Here is a 13635-nt window from a genome sequence, read left to right as displayed (position 1 = left end):
TCTGGGGGGAGCCCCCGTATTAGTGTTAAAGGAGGAGAGAGTGAGGGGGGAGAGTGAATGAATGTGGGGTGAGGGGCGGGGCAAGGAGGGCTACTGGGGTTTTTAGGGATGATTGTGTGTTTATTTGAGAGAGGAAGATGGGGGAGGTGTGTGTTGAGGCTCTTGGAGTGGACTGTAATCCTTCAGTCCCGGTTACAAATAACACCCCCGCAGTCTGGGACAGTGGGACTGCAACACACAGACACACACACACACACAAACAGCATTGTTTTTAGCTCACACACTGGTGGTGTCTTGGGCTGGTTACCTCGGCATAATGAAAAAATGGCCTCGTCAGAAACTGGGTGATTTACTGCAAGAAAAGGTTGGTTGATTTTACTAAAGTAGCTTTAATGCACCGTGTGTGTGAAAGAGAGAGAGAGTCGTTTTAACAGTGCATTGCATATTAAACGGAAGGAGGCGCTGTGAGCGTTGGGCTCAGCTGTGCTGGTTTAACCCCATCGGGGAGTTGTTGTTTGTCTGCCTTTCCATAACCGTCAAAGCACTGTAAAATTGCAGAGTCATTGTGGGATTACGGTCTAGTTTAATAGGGTTGTACAAATGATTTATGCAACACCTTATTCCTCCTCCTCCTCCTCCTCTTCTTCTGTTGGATCCCGTGTGGCAGATGGTGCACATTCAAACCAGTAGTCATAACTGAACAGCTCATTTCTGGTAAGGTTACACTTGTGATTCCCAAATTGCCGTTTCTTATCCAAACACACGAGGATACCCAAGATACAACATCAGAGGGCACCAGAATAAGACGTTCTTAACACTGCCCACGTAAGTTGTCACATAATCACGCAATAAGGCAAAGATGGGCATAAGTCATTGTAAGGTGGGGTAAAAGTATTGCAGACAAAGACTTAAAGTGAATGAATATACTTTATATACTAATATACTAGTTTAATGTTCCTCACCATGCGTGCCTCTAGATTTACAGGTTTAGATTAGATTTGTTAATTTGGTTAAAACATTTCTGTTTTGTTTAGTGTTTGAATCTGCACTGCCCCTTTGTGCTACACAAGAGAGCCTGAATGTTTTGTATAGGTCTGCATCCTATTTATAACATTCTGTTTGTTATGCTGATGAGAGGAAAATGATTTTGTTATCTCCACCTTAATGCATTTATTTGGTCTCATTTATGAAGTTTTTAACGTATGGAATTTACGGTGATGAAAAAATATGAGTCAAAATGATCATTCATCGTAAAACCATGCCAAACACACACAATCTCACAGGGTGATTTTTTCCATTTGTATTATTGTCATCTACCAATTATTGTTTTCACCACAAATGTTCATAAAACACAGGTTTTTGTAATAGAACTCAACTGTGTCATTGTAGTAAGGTGCAGCACTTTTTCCTCCGGTCCTTGGAGTTATTCTTTGCCATTCTTCTACACTTTCCTACTCTAGCATCACTTATAGCATCAGCTCGCTTGGCCCACAGAAACAGGGATGCTTATTGGAAGAAAATCCAATATCATACACCAAAAAAAAAAAAAAAATCTTTACAGTACATTAAGTGAAAGTTATTTGGACTACTGCAGCCTTAACGGCTAAAAATAAAGCCTCATCACTGTTAGGTAACATGAAGAAAAAAAACAGCACGAGGCAGAGCCAAAACCTCTTCTCCCTGTGGTCATTTGGTGGAGCTGCCAGCCTGGCTTTACTCAGAGTGGTCCAACGACAGCAAACACGCACTCTCATGTACACACACACACACACACACACACACAGACACTTTTTCTGGTTCAGGGGTGTTGGAATCTGGCAGGCGGCTCATAATGTCTAAATGTCACATCTTTATGCATGAATGCACTTTATTTATGCACTCAGGCTTGGATACACTCGCACATTTGCAAATATACCGATACAAGGATGCGCAGCCACACACACACACACACACACACACACACACACACACACACACACACATACGCTCGCACACACAACGCACATAGAGAGGTAGCCGCTGTCTTATGCATGCATCCACTAACAAGCTGACATTCAAATCAAACGCTCAAGTCCTTGATATGTATTCCAGGCCAGTTTGGCCCGAGATGAACAGACTAAAACTGTCACACAGCTGCAGAGTTCTTTTCATTCTTTTTTCTATCCTCGTTTTTGATGATCAATAGCAGCTCGATTTTTAGGATTCCAGGCAGAATTGCTGTCTGTCGGTTCCTTTTGAAACGCAGTAGGCTATAATAAGAGTCCTTGCTGGTTATCTTTGGAGCTGTATGGAGCTAGTTTACAACACAAAACACAACCATGATGTACATTTTTAGATTTGTGTATTTTCAAGTGGCACCTTCGGTCCAAATTGTCACTTAACTTTTGAAGCCCGAAGACGTTAAGTGCTAAGGAAAGAAAAGAGCGTGTGGGACCAAGACGTGGGGTGAGGCAGCCCAAGGGAAAGTGCACAGCTCTTTTCACCTGTGAGTGCTTGATGGTCAGGATGCTTTGGAAATTTCTAGCTCTCGGTTTTATCAGAATATCTGGTGTTTTTTCAGATACATTTAAATGTCTAACCCTTTACTGGCTATATTTACAGTGTTGTGGTCATTTCAAGTGCTGTGTCCCAAACCTTTTCGAAGCAATTAGGGCACATTTATAAGATGCTCAAACTGTGACTAAACCTCTGCTGAAGGATTTGAGCTTTTAATGTTTGGCTGCACAGAAAAATACGCTCTGCAACGGTGGGGGGGGGGGGGGGGGGGGTGGGGTTTCGCCTGCTCATTAACTTCTCACATGTTCATTCTACTCACATGGTCCGTGATTGTGCTTATTTGCAGTATGACCCAGATAATTCGGGCTTCATCAGTACGGAGCGGTTCAGGGACCTGCTGGCGACCTACGGCTCCGAGCTCGACCCCCACAAACTAGAAGTCCTACTGGCCCTCGCCGACGGTAACGCCGACGGGAAGATCTGCTACCAAGACTTTGTCAACCTGGTGAGATGTTTCATCCTTTCTGGGCTCGCCGACATCCAGTGAAACTCAATTGTTTGGCGCCTCTGTCCCAATTTTTTTTTGCATGGTGTGGTTTTCATAGTCAGATTAATCATTCTGATGACTTATGGAAAAAAAGATCCTCGACAGGCCTTAAAAATGAATTATTATGTCAAACAAAATCAAATTAGCTTGTCAGTTTGCAGTTAAGTAAATAATCTTTAAATCAGTACCTCAGCAGCTGATCAAGTTTTGCAAGCAGGAGGAAAACTTTTGGGAAATGAGTGCTGCAAACTAAAATATGTACCTCCCATTATCATAAAACACACAAAGAGACACTTGATCATTTTACCTCTAAATGTTTGCAAGTAATAAATACAAACTTTAAAGGGGCATGCATTATTGTATTAAACCATATTTCCAAGATCAGCTCAGCAGGGAAGTGGAGAGTCTTCCTAATAGGAAACAACTCTCGGTCTGGCAATAAATTCCCCTCTCAGAGCTCACCTTTGCTGCTCACCTTGCTCCACTTTCAGTTTCACCTTCAAACTGCAGCCTCACTCACGCATCTCCAGCAGTGCTCGCGGCCTCATAACCTTCTCATTTTCTGTCCTCCGCTGTCTTGCCGCTGCTCCTCATGGGAGGCCAAACTGCTGACCCGGGACGGCGTGGAGTGGGTTCGCAGTGGGTAGCGTCACACATTACACCCTACCCACTGGGTGGCCTGTGCGTCGTTAGAGCGTGTAGGGAACACATTGAGGCCTGTGAGTGTGGGTTCGTGCATCTCTCCCTCCCCTCTCTTGCGCCTCAGAGCCGCGTATTGTATGATACTGTGAGGGAGGGAGGAGCACTGTAGGAAGCTTGGAAAAAATTGTCAAAAGAGGCTTTTTGCTGCTGGTTTCCTACTGGTGCGTTCATGTCCCGTGACAGGCCGTGGGTCACGTCATGCAGCTGAAATGGGGACAGAGAGGAATGGGGTGCCGCCATCTGTGTGTTCTTAGTCGCCATTGTGCTGACACCCTGACTCACAACAGAAGCTAAGCACAAAGGAGGGGCAGTAGCGTGATGTATTCATGATTATTCTTAATAAACTACAATGTACAATGAATGGGTAAGAGCAGTTACAGTTCAAGTCAGTCAAATCAAGTAGTTAATCCATTCAAAATATGCAATATTTACTTGTTCCAGTAACTCACATGTGACGATTAGTTGCTCTTTTTATTCAAATAGTTGTGAAGAATATTTGGGATGCTGATCAATGGAACATTTGACACATTTAATGAGAAGAGAATGGGTATAAATAATGTTCTGAAAAAAGAAATCATTCAGAAAGTTAGGCTGATCATTTTTTAATGGGTGAAGCTGTTTATCCGTAACCACGATTTGCTGGTTTCAGCCTCTATGATCTTCATGTCACATGTGCTAATTCTCTCTTTTTTCAGGTCTCAGGCTAAATGTTCTACAATGTGAACCAACAGTATAGTGTAAAGCTTCTACGTGTGAGCAGAATAGCTAGGAATGTAGGGTATGTAAACACAAAATACGGACCTTCTAAGGGACAGGCATTGATGGTCTCTAAGGATCAAAGGAGTCAAAGCTGTTTAGGAGCTTCACAGAGAGTTATAATTCTTCCAGCACGCTCATCGTCAGTGCCTGCTTCATGCACGTGCATCTCTACCTCTCTGGCTCTCCTGCCGTCACAGAGGGGAGGAAAGAAGGAGAATAGGAGCGGAGAAGGAGTCGAGCACAACCTGTGAGGGCTTTATTTGTTGTAGCGTCTCCCCTTGGCAGCGTGGCTCCTCCATCAATGAGATTGTCAGTAATTGCCTGCTGGCTGCTTTGTCACAGTCAGCGTTCATATCACGGCTCACTCCCGCTCCTTACCTTCCTCCTTGGCTCTCTTTTTTCTTTCTGGATCTCTCTCATCGAATGCACTGGGAGAAGCAGGCTCAGTAATGTATTAGGACAAACTTAGCACTGCACAGTATTTACTTCCTAAAATATTTACTAAGAGCTTGAATCACTCTGTCTTACCTACAGTGGAATAAAGCTTACAGCTGCACTCACATATCCTCCCGTATGCCTCCCACAGGTGTATTACCCGCCACGCGGGAACCTGTTCTTACGAATTTGAAAAGAAAATACACTAATATCGAATAGGGTAGAATGATTACGTCATGGCATTTTGGACCGACATAGAGGTGGATGGAGCCCGAATCCTGGCCATTGAACCATTCAATAACCACACTTGGAATGAATCTCCACCACTGTGAACGCGGCGTAGTGTGCCTGCGATTTGTTAATGTCGGGATTAGGGACTGACCTTGAGCGGGTCAAATAGCATTACGCTAGTTGTTGCTAGCTCTTTGCTTATTTTCCAGCCATGGCAAAATCCCTACATATATAAATCTCTTCCCTTCATGTATACATATATGGCACAAGCATAATTATAATATTTGGGATCTTTATTTTTGTTTGTAACACAACCCTCTAATTCTAATGCCACACCCCATTAACCAGATCAGGGACAAAAGTTTGAGAAAAAAAAAATACTGTTGTTTGTCTTTGCAGTTGTTTCGTTGCGTTTATTCGGCGTCTCTTCATTATCCCGATGAAGGTCAAGGGGGACCCTGTCACTATTGTCCTTTGAGCCTTTCCAGTGTTATTCACTGTATGCTGAGAACATTTCCCCCCCCTTGCTTAATTTTCTTTACCTCAGCTTCTAAATGTCAAGGACACTTTGAGCTGTGTGTGTGTGTGTGTGTGTGTGTGTGTGTGTGTGTTTAGACTGCCAACATGTAGCTGCGCTGTATATGCGAGGGTGTCAAAATGTGACACCCGGGCTCTAAGAACAGCCACACTAAATCAAATAGATGGCAACCCTCTTGAAATGAGAGCAGAGATAAAAACTATTACTGGATTTTCTGAATAATGATCTACTTGTGAGTTTCCCGCTCATTAAAAATGAACCTCTACATGTTTGGAATAAACTATTCCTATACAGTGAGGGACAAAAACAGGGGTTTGATGGTTAGGTGATACTACTGGCATTTTGTTGCCATGGCGAGGGGGAAAGGGCCCATCCTCGTGCTGGACTGATGAGTGTGTGGGTGTCTGTATTTGTTCATGTATTTAATGAATTAACTTTTAAAGTTCACATGTCTAATAAAATTGAATGATTGTTAATGTGAAATCCTCCCAAACCATTGAGAGTAAAGCTCTGACCCCTCCGCCCTCTTTCTCCCTCCCTCTACCTCGCCTCCCACTCGGACTCCGCATTTCTCCAGATGAGCAACAAGCGCTCCAACAGTTTCCGGAGGGCCATCCTGCAGGGGGGCCGGCAGCTGAAGGGCTGCAGTCTCAGAGACGAGGCGGGTTTGGGCCTGTCCCAGCGGCTGATCCGACACGTCGCCTACGAGACGCTGCCCCGCGAGGTTGACCGCAAGTGGTACTTTGACAGCTACACCTACTGTCCCCCACCTTGGCTCATCCTGGCCATTACCATTGCTGAGGTAAATGGTTTGTGGAGGACAAGGCTAACATGTGTTCTGAAGCTTGTCTGCTTAAAGGTGCAGGCGCAGAGATGCCTGCAAGCCACCCAAATCACAAAAATGTACTATTCTAAATGACTGCGAGGGTAAATGATGAAATGGCGTGTACGTTTCCCATCATTTCCTCCTGTTTATTGTGGGGCGTGTGTTGATTCCACTCCCCCCTGGGATCACACACGCTGTGTTTCATGTTGTCCCAGGTGGCCGTGTTCATGTACTACGGCTTCCAGCTGGACCGCTTGGTCCTGCAGGTGTCCAGCCCGTCTTTCCTGAAGAGCCCCTTGCCTTACCACCCGCAGCTACGCGCCCAGGCCTGGAGATACCTGAGCTACATCTTCATGCACACTGGGTGAGTTCTCGTCGAGGTAGTTTCAAGGGTGGTGTGTGTGTGTGACACTGTTGATGGGGTTAATATCTTATTGAAGGCCAAACACAAACTGGAGGTACTGCATATCTATGCCTGTTAACGATTTAATGAACTAAACTACACGGTGCAATTCAAATGCAGGGACACACTCAATTGAATAACTGAATGCAATCAAATCCCTTTCAGTCAGGGGGGAAAGAAGCAGGCGAGGAAGAGACGCGAGATATCGCTTTAGCTGCTAATGAGTCTTTGGATGGATTTCCTAACACTCGGTGAAAGACGTTACAAAACAAATCAGCAAGTTCCTAAACAAGCCATTATTTTTGGATTAATGCTGTTATGTGTGTGTACTTCAATTTAATAAAGCCTTCCATTACATTACACTTCCTCCGCTGACATCCAGGGCTCTTCTAGTGCTAACATAGTCCTACCAAGGACTATTTTATTTTCAGTTCAGCCCAGGTTGTCCAAGTAAATGTAGTCTCAGGCTACAGTGAGAGTTAATAAAATGGTAATTTAATTAGGAGAACGTGGAGGTGCCACAGACAGATGGTAGGGAGGACAGTGTGTGGATAAAAGACAAGTACGAATGAATGGGTTGAAGGATGAAAAGAAGGAAAGTGGTGCGTTTAACGTTCACAGACAACACAAAAGCGTATTGAAAAGATTTGGGAATTGGTTGGAAAAAAAGAAAATGATCTTTTGTCCACCAATGTGTCTAATTATAAATTGTTGCATTTGTCCGCCTTCTGTCCACCTCTCATGGTCATGGAAAGTGTGGGTCACAATAATGAGTGATTACTATTGCATTACAAACGCATCGTCATCGCTAAAGGAGCTTGATGCAGAATAAGTCAAAATAGGTTCCACCGAGTTCAGTGATGCCTTTTGTTGACCCCCCTGAAAGACGTGGAGACAGCAGGACGTCTCCGATGTGCCTGACCCTGTGGCCCGTAACCTCACAGCCTCCTCGTGCATTTGAACAGGCCTCTCCAAGCCAATCTATGTCGGACATTGTCTCGATGATGCCTGGAATGATCCTCTCTGTTGGCGTTGTAGTTGGGGTGTCATTGAATGCATCATCTTCCTTGCCAGGTCTTAGTTGTCTGCTTTGTTTGTGGGAGGCTTGTATTCATCTCTGGGACTTAAAAGCTGTTTGCTGGACAAACGCGCGGACAGAACAAACGTTTTCGTCCTGTCATCCTCTTTTTACAACGCGGAACGGGAATGACCGCATGATTCAGATGGAGACGGAAAACAGAAGGAGGGGGGCAATTGAGTGAGTGAGAGACATCGATGACGGAGAGAGAGAGAGAAGGAAGGAAGGTTTATGACCAAAGCGTTAATCCATCGCCAATCGTGTTGCAGGCAATTTAGTCTTCATCATTTTTCTTCATTCTTAAGAGCTCCACAGAAACATTGATTCTTCCCAGGTCGACATGCTGACTCGCCAACTCCCTCTTTCCTTTCTTTGTTAAAATGTTGTTAAAAAACGACTGTACTGGCATCTACATAAACAGGCAATTCCACCTATTGTCTGCAATGATATTGGGCTGTTTGTGTTTCACAGGATTGAACACCTGAGCCTGAACATGGCCATGCAGCTGCTGGTGGGAGTCCCTCTAGAAATGGTCCACGGAGCCCTGCGGATTGGACTGGTCTATGCGTGTGGTGTGCTGGCAGGTGAGCATCTGGACACCCCCCCCCCCCCCCCCCCCACACACACACACACACACACATGCAACAATTAAAAATCTCAGTCCTTCGTCACTCCCTGCAGACATCCCCCCCCCCCCTCCTCTTATTTAAACCCTTTTTCTGCCCCTGAGACAAACCCAATCATACATCATGGAGTTTTCCCTTTCAACTCGGCCGTTGTTCCATCTGCCTGTTGCGTGGTTTTTCATGCATCCCACGGCCTATCGGGTTGCAGCAGTGTGTTGGTGGATAACGGTCAGTGAGAATATTTAGCGTATGTGTGTGTGGGATGTTCAGGACAGATGGCCTTGTGTTTCTGTTTCCGTACCAGACGTGTTGGGATGCTGGGGGGGTCGTCAGGGTCCCGGCAAAGCCCCCGCATCCCCCTACGGCCATGTTCAATAGGGCAGAGCAGAGAGAGAGTCCTCTCAGATGGAGCTCAGTCAGAAGAAGTAATGAAATAGGAGGGAGGAGCGGGCGAGGTAGGAGTAAAGAGAGAGAGAGAGGAGACGGATGAGGGGGTGATGAATTCACAAGTGTTAATAAGCCTGAGAGGGTCTGGAGAGGGTGCACAGGATATGAGAAACATTGAGAGGGGAGAAGAGTGGTTGAGATTTAGTAGAAAGGCGAGCCAGCAACTAGAACATCAGTAAAGTAAAAAAAAACAGACATGAGCTAAATGTCACCACTGCCCTTTCTTCCTCGCCACCAACCTGAGCAGCGCGAGGCACTATCAGTGTTCAGCTGGGACTGGACGTTGCTGCGTGTGCACGTGCATGTGCACATGCGATCATGCGCTAGCTTTTCTCCACTGTATCGATAAAATGACAAAGTCATCCACTGTGTGCCGCCGTGTGGCAGTGAGCATGTGGTGTCTATACACATTACGTATTCATGTGACAAATAGCAGGAAAAGGCGAGAGGATTGTGAGATATTTATTACACTCAGTGCGATTTTGTTTAATATTCATGGGAAGGATGTCCCTATTTCTCACCGTCCATCTCTGAGTGTCCATCTGTTATTGTCTGTGTGTGCGTATGTGTGTGCGCATATTTCTGTGCATGTGTGCATGTGCAGGGGTCAGTGACAAACACCCCGGGGATACCAGCTGCGGTGGCCGGTAGGATTAACCTTGCATTGCAATGAGGAGGAAACGCGGCATATATCAGACACACTTATGTACACACACACACGTCTGCTGTTTTAATTAGATATTGACCGTCAGGGGAAGAGGAGAGCCCCTATTTGGTTGTGTTCGGCTGTAATTGGCCGGGTTTGTTGTGTCTGACTTGGCTTTTTTTTTCTTCTCCAATTTAACAATTCAGCATCCAGCACCATGTGGGTGGGTGTGATGAGTTGATATTTGATAATCATTGTATTTGTGGCATATGTTATATGGCTGCAGTTATATATGATCATTTTCATAAAGCAGTATAGATAAATATGACATTTACTGTTCTTTTTACTGCATGCCAAACATCTCACTAAACTCAGTCGTTGTTTGTGTGTCATTATGCGTGGATTATTGGGTGAGCACATGAATGTTCAAGCATACCTCATTGTGTCTTAGACAACGTAAACAATCAGCTAAGATGCACACAACGACTTTAAATTTGCGACACAATGAGGTTGTGTGAACAACAAGCAGTTGTGGACAGAGAAGGGCTCAGCTGGCACATAACACTCGTAACGGGGGTCGGGGCAGAGTTCAGAGGCCAAGTAATGACTCAGAGAGACGTCGATCGCCCTCTGGGGCCAACACAACACTCTGACACTTTAATGGAATCAATGGACTCGCATGCAAACAAACAAGTACTCGCTTATTGACAGAAAAACTAAATACAGGCCTGCCTGTACAAAGGACATCAGACAAGTCAGCAAACGGGGCAGAAACAAGTGTACAACAGCTTTAAAGAGAACGTGAAGTCAGACAAACAGCCGCAAAAGACAAAAAACGACCATGAGACACTTTGTCCTTGTTCCTGTGTGTGCGTTTGTGTGTGTGTGTAGGTGCGTGTATGTTGGTGGTGATACACCCAAACAGACTAATATAGTGTCATCAAACAGAGTTAATTACAGGAGAGGAGATCATCCTGCCAGCTACACTTCCTAGACACAGGAACCAGGTGTTTGAGTGTCTGGAGGTGTGTGTGTGTGTGTGTGTTTGAAGAGGATGGAGAGTGCTTTGAATTAGTGTAATTTTGGGGGGTTACATTATATGTATATAATACTGTTCAACTTTATAATTGATGCTAAAATATTTTTGGTAATGCAGAATACATTAAAGGTGGCACCTTTTTCTTTCGAGACTTTTAATATCATTTATTTTAATTTTTTGATAAAAGGAGTCGTACTTGAACCCTTTTTTCCTATTGCAGAGAAGCGAACATGATATAGGCTAATATAAGCACGCGTGGGTGTGTGTGATCATTTAGCTTCTGGCGGGGTTCAATGACCTGGTGAGTCAGATGCTGTTATTACTCTCCCTCGCTGTGCTGCCATCATGGTTCACACACACCTAAGAGGGACACATAAGAGGAGGAAAGGAAGTCCTTTCATTTCACATGTCGCATTAACCTTTAAAATCACAGGGTTATAAGCCAGCTCACTGATTTGTGGCTCTTTTTTTAAATAAATAATTTCAGTGCCGTTCTGTAGCCTTATCCAACCCAAAGACAGCAGACAGATGTTTTTGGGTTATGGAAGAAATAGTTTCCAGTGTTTTAACTCAACTTTAAGCGTGTTGCTTTCAACCCTTCGCCCAGATCTATGACTTGACCTCACGGGGAATCCTAATCTTACTTACAAAAAGGGGTCTTTGGATGAAATGTGTTCATAATCTGAAGGGATAATCTGGAGGAAGGAAGCCATCGCTTATCACATCATCCTTCCTTATGTTGATATGAAATCTTTGAACTGTGAGCGCTTTCTGTTTCGACCGAGGCCACAAGCTTCATTTGGAGCTTTGATATTACTGCCATATGGAACCAAGCCTTCAGTTGAATGAGAAACTTTGACTGGTACTGTACATTTTAAGGTGCCTTGCTTATTCAAATCATGTTCACTGACTACGTGATGGCCACTCGGTGCTGGAACACAAGAGACGGTTCAATTTAAAGATGTATTTGGACCACACACCTATCCATTTAGAATCAGCTTTTGTCATCCTACCCTCCTTGTTGTATGGCAACGAGATAATAGGCTATACTGTATTTGTAAACTCAATAATAGAACATGGAACGAAAAAAAGGTACTTGAAGCAAACACATGAGAGAGGTGGCAGATCTGCATACATGTTAATTGTAATGTACCTTATATAAACGCATGCATGCATTAATGTGTCATGCAAGTAAAGCACATTGGTATTTGATAGAGAGTTAGAGAGCAGGAAGGTGGCAAGATTGGGACGTGGGTGGATGTGGGCAGTCATGTCTCATTAGCATCAAAAGTGTACACAACTCAGTGCCATAACAAGAAGGAAAGAAAAAGAAATGAATTAAGGAACAATAGAAGGCAAAAACCAAAGTAATAACAGGAGAGTTTGTGTTTGCAATTTTAATAGTAACACGAAGCACATCTGTGGCTCCAGTTTTTTCCTCGACCTCTGCCTTATACACACGCTGTGGTAAAAACACGTTGAATGTACCCACGTTTCCACTTTTGAATGCTTGATTGGATCTTTTGTGCATGCGATGAATTGGTACCAAGGCGCCAAACAGAGCGATTCCCTGTTTTCGGCAGCCTAATTTGTACAAATGCATTTGTCTTCGATACACTCCCAGTGTGTGCATGTACCACACGAGCAAGCATCTATTCACCAAGGCCGGCTTATGATACACCCCCATTAAAAAGAGAATAGCAGCACGGCCTTTATGCCATTCAAAATACATGTTTTCAGTCCACAAATGGCCACAGCTTGTTCAAAAAACCCCGTTTAAATTAGTCAGACAGCGTCTGCCAACATGAATAAGCTCTCTTCATGAATAGTGAAAGCTCGGACTGAAGACTGCAGCATTGAACTCGTTTACCATTATTTTGCATTATAGCATTAGACAATTTGCACATACATTCCTCCACAAAAATACAGACTGCCAGACAAATCAAATACAATTTAGTTAAATAAACATTCTTCCTTACCAAATGATGTCCCTTGAATAAAACGTCCTCCGGTCTTAATCACCTCCAAACCTGTCCCTTTATCATCCCCACAGGGTCTCTGGCAGTGTCTGTCACCGACATGACGGCTCCAGTGGTCGGCTCATCCGGGGGGGTGTATGCTCTGGTCTCGGCACATTTGGCCAATGTGGTCATGGTGAGTTTTTTTGCGTGTCGTGTGTGTAGACGATTACATCAGGACTGCAGAGAGCCTCTAGATCTTCCGTCGAAAACTCAAGACACACCTTTTTAGACTCTACCTTGACTGAAACACTAGCAAACCGTAGCACTAACAAATGATAGCACTTAAATTGTACTTATAATGGCACTTTTCTATAACATGTTTTGTAAATGTACTTTCTTGTTACTTGTTTTCTGAGTTTGTATCTATGTGGAAATGCACTTATTGTACGTCGCTTTGGATAAAAGCGTCAGCTAAATGACATGTAATGTAATGATTAGCACATCACTCAGTCCTCCCGTCACTGCAGAGCATTGCCACATCATCAAAGCGGCAGCAGGTGCTGCTTTATCTGCAGATGCCATACATTCCTCACTGACACTGCTCGGTTCTAAGCTGCTCCGTCCCGGGGGGGTCATCACAGACACATTAGGGCCAAGGCGCTCAAGGTGAAGCTCGGTTTTTTTTGTTGTAATAGGTGCCTCGTAATTTACCCTGCAAGACACTGCACATCATTCTGGGCGTTGGGGTGGAAGAGTCTGTCTTCCTCCTCTCAGCTGGAATCACATTATCTAACACAGCAGGAACAGACTGCGGGTCAGAGTGTCTTCGGGGCTTTCCGAGATGACGCCAATCGGGCGAGACCTCATGTCATATCATGACAGCGTGTGTGTTTCTGAGGGG

General features: G+C 44.5%; 1 protein-coding gene across 3 annotated transcripts in view; it reads left to right on the top strand.

Moving 5' to 3' along the window:
- Positions 1-13635, top strand: part of rhbdl3 (rhomboid, veinlet-like 3 (Drosophila)) — a 39161-nt gene that overhangs the window by 22731 nt on the left and 2795 nt on the right. For 2 of the 3 annotated variants that reach the window (XM_037472715.2, XM_037472714.2), the window contains 5 exons: positions 2843-3001; positions 6286-6510; positions 6750-6898; positions 8487-8599; positions 12827-12927. In XM_037472715.2, coding sequence (XP_037328612.2) covers positions 2843-3001; positions 6286-6510; positions 6750-6898; positions 8487-8599; positions 12827-12927 — 747 coding nt within the window. Of the gene's footprint in view, positions 1-251; positions 365-2842; positions 3002-6285; positions 6511-6749; positions 6899-8486; positions 8600-12826; positions 12928-13635 lie in introns of those variants that run through there. The other variant, XM_037472716.2, reaches the window with a different exon arrangement.

Source organism: Pungitius pungitius, chromosome 9, assembly GCF_949316345.1.
Source record: "Pungitius pungitius chromosome 9, fPunPun2.1, whole genome shotgun sequence".
Lineage (NCBI taxonomy): Eukaryota > Metazoa > Chordata > Actinopteri > Perciformes > Gasterosteidae > Pungitius > Pungitius pungitius.
The sequence above is the reverse complement of the archived record's forward strand: the minus strand, read 5'-3'. Positions and strand labels throughout refer to the sequence as shown.